Source organism: Symphalangus syndactylus, chromosome 17 (assembly GCF_028878055.3).
Source record: "Symphalangus syndactylus isolate Jambi chromosome 17, NHGRI_mSymSyn1-v2.1_pri, whole genome shotgun sequence".
In the NCBI taxonomy this organism is placed as follows: domain Eukaryota; kingdom Metazoa; phylum Chordata; class Mammalia; order Primates; family Hylobatidae; genus Symphalangus; species Symphalangus syndactylus.
This window is the reverse complement of record NC_072439.2, coordinates 91,011,207-91,020,054: the sequence shown is the minus strand read 5'-3', so window position 1 is coordinate 91,020,054 and position 8,848 is coordinate 91,011,207. Positions and strand designations below refer to the sequence as shown.

General features: G+C 37.8%; 1 protein-coding gene across 1 annotated transcript in view; it reads right to left on the bottom strand.

Moving 5' to 3' along the window:
* Positions 1-5,957: 5,957 nt before the first annotated feature.
* TPRG1 (tumor protein p63 regulated 1) overlaps positions 5,958-8,848 on the bottom strand; it is a 136,988-nt gene continuing 134,097 nt past the window's right edge. The window contains exon 6 of the mRNA XM_063620537.1: positions 5,958-8,823. Within this exon, the coding sequence (XP_063476607.1) occupies positions 8,629-8,823 (195 nt within the window). The 3' untranslated portion in view covers positions 5,958-8,628. The remainder of the gene's footprint in view (positions 8,824-8,848) is intronic.

Genomic DNA, 8,848 nt, shown 5'->3' with positions numbered 1-8,848 from the left:
ACATGGAAATGGTAGCTAATTTATTTGGCTCACTAAGAGAAATTTCTCTCACTGCTGTCTTCCAGGATCACCATGGAGTACAATACTGTAGGTCATTTCCAGGTGATACAGCAGAAGTATCTATAAATCTGGTTCCAATTTTTTTCCTCAGTCCACTGGTCACAAGGAGCTTCCCAGAAAGCCATAGATGTGGGTTAGGACGGAGAAGAATCAGCTTAACAATAACTCATAACACTCACATATATGTTTATTGCAGCACTATTTACAATAGCAAAGACATGGAACCAACCCAAATGCCCATCAATGATAGCCTGGATAAACCAAATGTGGTACAGATACACCATGGAATACTATGCAGCCATAAAAAGGAATGAGATCATGTCCTTTGCAGGAACATGGATGAAGCTGGAAGCCATCATCCTCAGCAAACTAACACAGGAACAGAAAATCAAACACCACATGTTCTCACTCATAGTGGGAGTTGAACATTGAGAACACATGGACACAGAGAGGGGAACAACACACACCATGGCCTGTTAGGGGGTGAGGGGTGAAGGGAGGGAACTTACAGGACGGGTCAATAGGTGCAGCAAACCATCATGGCACACGTATACCTATTTAACAAACCTGCACATTCTGCACATGTATCCCATTTGTTTTTTTAGAAGAAATAAAGGAAAAAAAAATAAATGAAAGAAAAGAGTGAGAAGAAAATGTAGTAGGAACAGGCACTATAGTCTTCTAGGACACTTGCTCATGCAACTTATTTGTGCCTTCAGGACCTGCTTAAGCCTTATCTTGTATATATCATCCCTAATATAATATAATGCCATTGTGCACACCCAACTTTATGGTTTGATGGGTCAGACAACATCTAGTATATTCTTAGGCTGCATGGCAATTTGACAGCCTATGGCCAAGTGGCCAAGTGTTAAGTTTCTTTCTTTCTTTTCTTTCTTTTTTTTTTTTTTGATACAGTCTTGCTCTGTCGTCCAGATTGGAGTACAGTGGTGTGATCTAGGTTCACCACAACCTCTGCCTCCCAGATTCAAGCAATTCTCTTGTCTCAGCCTTCCTAATAGCTGGGATTACAGATGCCCGCCACCATGCCCAGCTAATTTGTGTATTTTTAGTAGAGACAGGGTTTGGCCATATTGGCCAGGCTGGTCTCAAACTCCTGACCTCAGGTGATCCACCTGCCTTGGCCTCCCAAAGAGTCTTAAGTTTCTAATGGAGCCCAGTGACAAGCCAACAGCTGTTTCTCAAAAAAAAAAAATATATATATATATACATATATCTGGGAGGATGGCATATCTGCGCTTAAAATTCTGAGGTCTACCCAGTGATTCACTTAGAGGGACTGAACAAAGGATCCACGCATCATCTATATCTGCCACAGATACTTTGAGCCCCTTTGGATCTGCTGGGGTATACAGCCCATGTGGTAAGGCAGATTGCGTGGTAGCCTGAACCTGTTTCAGATTCTTTTTCTATTCTGTGCCCCACTCAAAATTGGCAGACTTTTGGATTACTTGGTCAATATATTCAAGTCGCAGACCCAAATTAAGTATATGTTACCTTCACATCTAAAGAACCCCATTAAATATTGAGGGGTTAACTAAGAAAGTTAGTCACGTAGGGCAGCAATTTACCATTTACCTTAGGATGTGTATATTGACATGCCCCAGACCACTGATCCTTTACAAAAGTTACTGATGTGACTTTTTGGTGACAAAGAAAAGAATTTTGAGGCAATACATTTCCTTGCATACGCTTTATACAAGTGTTAGAACAGTTACTACTTCCTGCTTTCCTGGTTTAATCAACATGATATCATCAATGAAATGGACCAGCATGATGTCTTATAGAACAGACAGGTGATCAATATCCTTGTTGACTAGAATATGACATAAGGTTAGAAGGTTGATATAGTAACCCTGAGTATATTGCTTGCTCTACCAGCTGAAAGCAAACTGCTTTTCGTAATCTTAATAATAGATTAGAAAAGAAAAGAAAAAGAAAAAGAAATTGAAGATCAACAACTGCATACCAGGTGCCAAGGAATGTATTGTTTGGCTCAAGCAACAAAACTACATCTAGATCAATAGCTGTAGTTGGAGTCAGCATCTGATTAAATGTATGATAATTTATCCTCATTCTGCATTGTTTCTAAACTTATAAACAGATTTGACTCCTAAAAAAGTAAGTGAACAAGTGTGATTCATGAGACAGTAAAATAAATTCCAAAGTAATTGTAAGGTTTTGCCAACTTACATCTATAGAGGACGAACGTGTATGGGCACTGATTCCAAGGTTATCAGATCAGAAGCATAATGTTGGAACTGAAGAATTTATTAATTATAGTGGACCAGGCCAGGATTCTTGATCCAATGTATTTGGGACACTAAGAGTGGCTCTAATAGTTTGCTTTGTTAACTAAACTATCAACCTAAAGAAAGTATACATTAATGAACTTAAAATGCCAGAGGAAGGCATCTAAAGCTTTGGGGAGCTCTGGATGCAAAAGCGGTTTTATTATGTACAATCTTTTCACTTAAGCCTCTATGTCCCCTAAGAAGTTCCAAAGATGCTTTCAACCCCAAGGCCAGAAACACATTTCTGAAGGAAATCCTGCCACTCTTGAATAGTTCCATGGTGGCCATTCTCTGTGGGCAAGCATGACAGTGGAAACTGCTGCCATTAAATTGAGATGCCTAAATTCAGTCAGGATGGGGGTATCCTGGAGTGGCAGGTGCTGATTCAAGTCAGACTTCAAGTCACTTCTGTTTCCACAGGTTAAATAAGACTTAGGCAGGCTGTCCATCTATTTTTGTTCTAGGGACGCCATGATCAACTAACTACTTCCAAAGAACTCTGTGGATCAAACCATCTGTTTACTGCTTTGGCTCTGCTGTCCATCACAATAATCATGCCCACCTTGTCCTCTAGACTGAAGACAGAAAAAAACTCATTTAAAAGCAATGGTGGATGCCAGATGCTAGAGAAGAGTAAATTTAACAGTGACTTAGGCAAAATTTTATGGTAAAGTGTTAAACAAATAATTTAGAAAATAAATTTAAAAGTTAGAAAAGAAAACTGTAATTACTCAGAACACAATTTTAGTAAAAGTAATCTATGCCAAAGTGGTCTCATTTGTGCCTTCAATGAATTTACCCAATCATATATAAAAGAGTTATATATTATATTATAGTATGAAGTTATTCATATATTTCATGTGAACAAACAGTGTGATAGAAGAAACCTGGATTTTATTAATAACAGTATAGTGGCAAATAAAGAACAACTCCATTCTAGTTTGCACTGATTAATCCATATATGAGCTGCCAAGACAAGTGTTGAATATAATATTTTAAAAGAAGTGTTAACCAAACAGAATAGTCTACAAGCAAGAGACAAGCTCGATAAGGACTCTGGATAATGCATCATATTTAAAAATGATTGTGGTCACTGGAGTTTTGTCTCTAAATACAAAAATAAAACTACTATCACTACCTTTTAGGAGAGCACCTGCCTTTATAGAAAGTGTGAATATGTGAACTAGAAAATTAATTTATTTGGGATACCTTCAAAGGAAGATCTAGCATCAAATCTATAAATTTCCAAGGAGAGAGGTTTGGGTGCAATGTCCAGAAAACCCTTCTACTTGTTGCTGTTGCTCAGTAGTGGAATTAACTGCTTTAGAAAGCAAGGAGTTCTGGGCTCTTGGAATGTTCACACAGAAGCTGATTTTCCATCTGCTGTGCATGTTCTGGTTGAGGGCATTCCTGCAACCTCAACCAAAGGAGGCTAAACTACATGACCTTTAAGATCCTTTCTAATCTCAGATTCCATGAAGAGTGCTCCGAGAATATTAAAGAAAGGAAAAGGAATTTCTGAGATACATGGGGTAAGCATTATGGGCAGGACACGACAGACAAGTTGGTGGTTCAGAACACTTGATCTCAACGCATCCATAATACATCATGATCTGTCATATCTACCTTAAAAACATAGGAGTTAATTAAACTGGGCTTGCAAATTTCCATTTGGCTTCACTGAAAAGGAGACTGAGATGTTTACTAAGAACTTTTTAAAATCGAATATAAAATAGCACACAAGATATGAGATCTAGGTTGAGAAGCAGTCTCATGACTTTATTCCTCATATTTCACATTGGCTGCAGGCCTGCAATGAAATTTGGCTCATTTTTTTTGGTCTTGGGCTTCGAGGCTAAAGAGAGGGTTTAGCAGAGGATATCATAATTCCTTTTTGTGGATACAGAATTATCCTAAGCAGTTGCCAAAATCAGGTAGAATAAGACAAGTATTGGTCGACTCTCAGTAACTCCAAGGCCTCAAACAGAGTTTTTCCTTAGCTTCTGGGGAACTGGTATCTACAAGGAAATCAAGAGGCCTAGTCCCCTAACTGCTTTCGGAGCACGTTGTGGGAGGTGCAGACCAAAGGTGAGTTTACACATCAGTGACTAAAGTTTCCTGCCACTAAGCATAAGAAGTCACTCATGAGCAGCGTCCCTAAACCACAGCTACAGGATGTGGGCACAAGCCCTTGTATAATTGTTGGCCAAGAGCCAATGAGCATTCATCCCTGTGCAAATACCTTGGCTTTTTTATGTTGTTGTTAACCTTTGAAAACCACAGGCATTAGTCTTTCTCTTTCTTCCCCTTGGCACAAGTCATCTTCTTTTCTCCAACTTGGTCTCTTGTGTGTAAAGAATTTCTGAGGAGCTTTTAAGCCTAAATTTAATACTTTTGCCCTCCCCCTCTCCTGCCCCACAAAATGCCAGCAGAGGTGAAGCTGCCTTACAAAATATCTGCTGGCTCTGCCAGCTTCCGCAGCTTTGTTTGGGCTTTTTTTATCAGATAGGAAATTGGAGAGCCCTATGAGTGTCCTTAGCCTTTAAGAAAATGATGGCAATTTCTGGAAATTCTTCCCAAACGACTGTGCCCTTTTGTTTTCTCACTTCAAAATTATCTCGACAACTATGATGCATCAATTCAGATGGCATGTCTTTCCCATGGAATACAGATATTATATTGGAAAGAGCCGTGGGCTAGGGATAGAAATTGGAAAATGTAGTCTAATCTCAGTATTTCCAAAAATTCACCATCTTCTTTTTGAGAAATGTCTTTCTAGTTTCTAGGCCTTTGCTTCACTTTCTGTGAAATAAAAGCACTGAATTTACATGGTTTTTCTGCCTTCTTATCACCAGAACTCTATAAATTGGCTTCCTAAGAAGGTTTCAACAAAGGCTCAATAAAAAATGGACCTCAAGGCAAATGACTCAAAAGTGCCAACTTATAAGTGAGCTTCTCTTTTCTGCCTTAGATGACCTTAAGATGACCAAAGGTCAGACCTCCAAACAGGCCCAATTGACCACCGAGGACTGAGTCCTGGTGATTGTTTAAAACTCCTCCTGTTGTGTTAAAACATCTATCTGCTTTGAACTTTCTCACCCTCAGAACTGCCTACAATATATCAGAGGATAGTGAGGCATTTGTCAGTGGAGCTGTTCAAGCAGTTTCTGAAATAAAGCTTATCAGAGATTTTTCAAGTGGAAATTCCTGAATGAGATAAAGATCATATAATGAAGACCTCCAACCATGACATTTTGGTTATGAAATGCTTTGTACTATACTTAATGTATCTTGTGTCTACTCCTATTATCAATCAAACTCATCATGCCATTTGCTAAACTGTAGTGGTAAGTTCAAATGATAGTCTGATAAAAAAACTCCAAGTGTACATATAAGTCCCCTGGGTTGTGGCTCCCTGTTGAGTTTAAGGACAAAGATCCCAAGTAAGAACACCAAGTGTAAAATGAGAAAACCATAATCAGTAGGTCCATGGTAACAAAGAAACAATTTCTGGAGGAGATTTAGTTCCCTTGGACGTTTTCCCACTTTCTGCTGCAAAAGTCACATCACTCTCTAGGCAAATACTCAAAAACTTTCTGTTTAATAAAAGAATTTAACCTCATTTCATTGAATACTCACAAGATCTTTATGAAATAAGCAAAAGTAATATAATTGTCTCCTTTTTGCAGAAGAAGAAATTAAACCTTAGGAAAGTTAAGGAAATTTTTCAGAGTCTCCCATGATTGATCCAACTCTTTCCTAAGAAAAACTGGGTCTAATTAATTAAGTACTAGCAACAATTATTTGGAAAATGATAGGGTCACTGGCCTTAAAAGATTATGTCAATCATTTCTCCAAATGGTACCATACAGCAATTCCTCTCACAATATCTACTTTATCTAGTCTTTCCTTGAACATTATCAAGTGATGGTGGGTTCACTGTTTAAAGAAGCAATCCATTCCATCCTTGAAAATTTATAACTATAAGAAGTTCTTTCTTATCTTGAACTGCTATCAAAATTCCTAAATCTTCTCATCCTCTGGTCATAATACTGCTTTCTAGATCCCATTTATCAATTAAGGGGATATCCTATATATGACAGTTTTTACAAAATGTGAAGGGAATTCATAAAGACCCTCATGTCATCTGTGAGTTCACTCTTTATGCAAAACAACTTTGATTCCATTAAATGCTTATCCCATTGTTACAGACTGGCTCTCAGAACTAAGAAACATCTCCCTCCTGTCATCCTTTCTGAACTGTTTCCGTTGATGATGGTGCACTGTGTCCTTTAGAAGGTCATTTGGGAACAGTCTGGCTTAGGTTACAAAGGGGACAAATGTGCAGAGAGAAGTCGATTGTCAGGCTGATCCTTAAATGGTAACTCAAAAGAATGTGCTGGACATTTCAGAGGCTTCTGCCAATAAATGCCACTATCTTGAGGCAAATGGGGATTTTCGGGCAGCAGTATTAAAATAATTTGCCAATTATGCCTGCTTCAGAACCAGTGCCAAAACAATCCAACGACTTTTCATTCCACTACTGTTGACAGGACAGCTATGGATTTCAACATTTCCTTTTACAGTCTGAATAGAAGTTCCCTGCCTTGGGGACTATAAGAATATTTGCCATCATGGGGGGAAGAAAAAGCGGGTGCTGTAAAGGCGGAAGAGAGGGAAAGAAAAAAAATTAACGGAAGTAAGCAAAGACAAAATAAAATGAGAGTTATTCAAGGTTTGGGGTTTGAATGCCCGCATTAAATTGATGTTTATAAATATATCAGAGGACAAATCTTCGAAATTGAGGAAGCAAGCTTTTCAAAGAAAAGACTTCAAACTTCACATTAAAGTAAAAAGAAAAAGTTGGCTGGAATTTCAACTTAAACATCAACCAAGATGATGTATCAATTTTGAGTCTTGGGAAAGGCAAAAAGCTTATTGTAGTAATGTCTATGTAGTCAACATTCAAAGCTTTTTTTTTCTAAATAAATTTAGATAAAATAAGATTCTGAAAGAAAAAAGAAAAGAAACTTGAGAGATGCAAACATATGAGATAATTTCCTGGGTTGTTGAAAATTAGATCTAAGTTGGGAAGAGACAAAGAGGAAATAAGAGGGAAAAGAGCAATGAGAATAGAGTGTTAAGACAGTGTTTTTGAAAACATTCAAAACCCTCTGCGATTCATGGACATTCCATATGCAGCACCTCTGAGGCCTAGAAAGAAAGATGCCTGTGGCATTCTCATCTTCACTCCAACCACAGTGATCCTACTTTTATCTGCTTCGTATATTCTGCTTCTACAAAAGATTTCATTAGAAGAAAAAGGTCTGTTATTAAAAAATACATATTTGAACAAAAGATGGCATAAGTAAGTGAGCTAGAAACCAAGTGTAGGATAGATTCAAACAGTCAGCCTTGGAATAGGGATTCCATTTAACAGGCTGTGGTAATAATTGGTTGAGCAGAATTAAAAACCTGATCTAATAATACAGCTATAAGAATGGAAAGGAGGAATATATGAACAATTTTGACGAGAGAATGAGCTTCAAGTTTGACATCTGGGCATTGGAATACAATGCTAAGCCATATAGAGATGTGATTGTATATACGATGTCATGGCAAGAAATTTAGAGAAATCAAAATTGACAGACTTCAGGGATGGATAACTGGGACCATATAAATGCCACAGAGAAATCCAGGATTTTGATAATTCTCAATTAAGAGGCCACTGGGACACTGATATATAGATGATTAGCAGTCAGAAATGCAAAACTGAATCTTGGAATAAATCTTGGGAATGGGAATATAAATTTGGAAGTCATCCTTATCAAGTGGTAGCTAAAATACTAGAGACAGTGAGACCCCAATGAGAGAATAAATCAGGATAAGAGGGCTGAAGACCAAGACCTAAAAAAAAAAAATAAAACCTACATTTAGAGAGCTGAAGCAGCAGGACTTAAAGAGTCTTCTTTCCTGAGCTGATGATCAGGCACTCATTTGATAACAGTATTTGATAGGCTCAGCAGCATTTGTTTTCTAGTTTTAAGAAAATTTGGTTATTCTTGTATGAGGCCTAAAGTGTGTATCTATCAGTCCAATCAAGCTTTTAAATTTTCAGAAATACTAAATTTCAAAATCATGAAGCATTATTCAAAAATAATTAATTGTTTCAGTCCAAAAATAGGGTGGGTCATAATGGAATTTTCAAAGTGACATATCTATGGATGATACACTTATGGTACCAAAAAGACTCTCAAAAACCAATACTCCCACGGGCAAGGGAATAGCCAAGTTTGTTGCGGTTTCCAATGAATGACATCAGCCCTGTGTAGGTCTCAATCAAAATGGGTTCAGTTAACACCATCAGTTTCTTTCCTCTTCCAGATCCAGTTGAATTCTTGTGGGCATTCTGGATAGCTGGAACAAGCTTAGACATGAACCCAGACAACTGAAGAAGAAAAAAAGAAGGCACA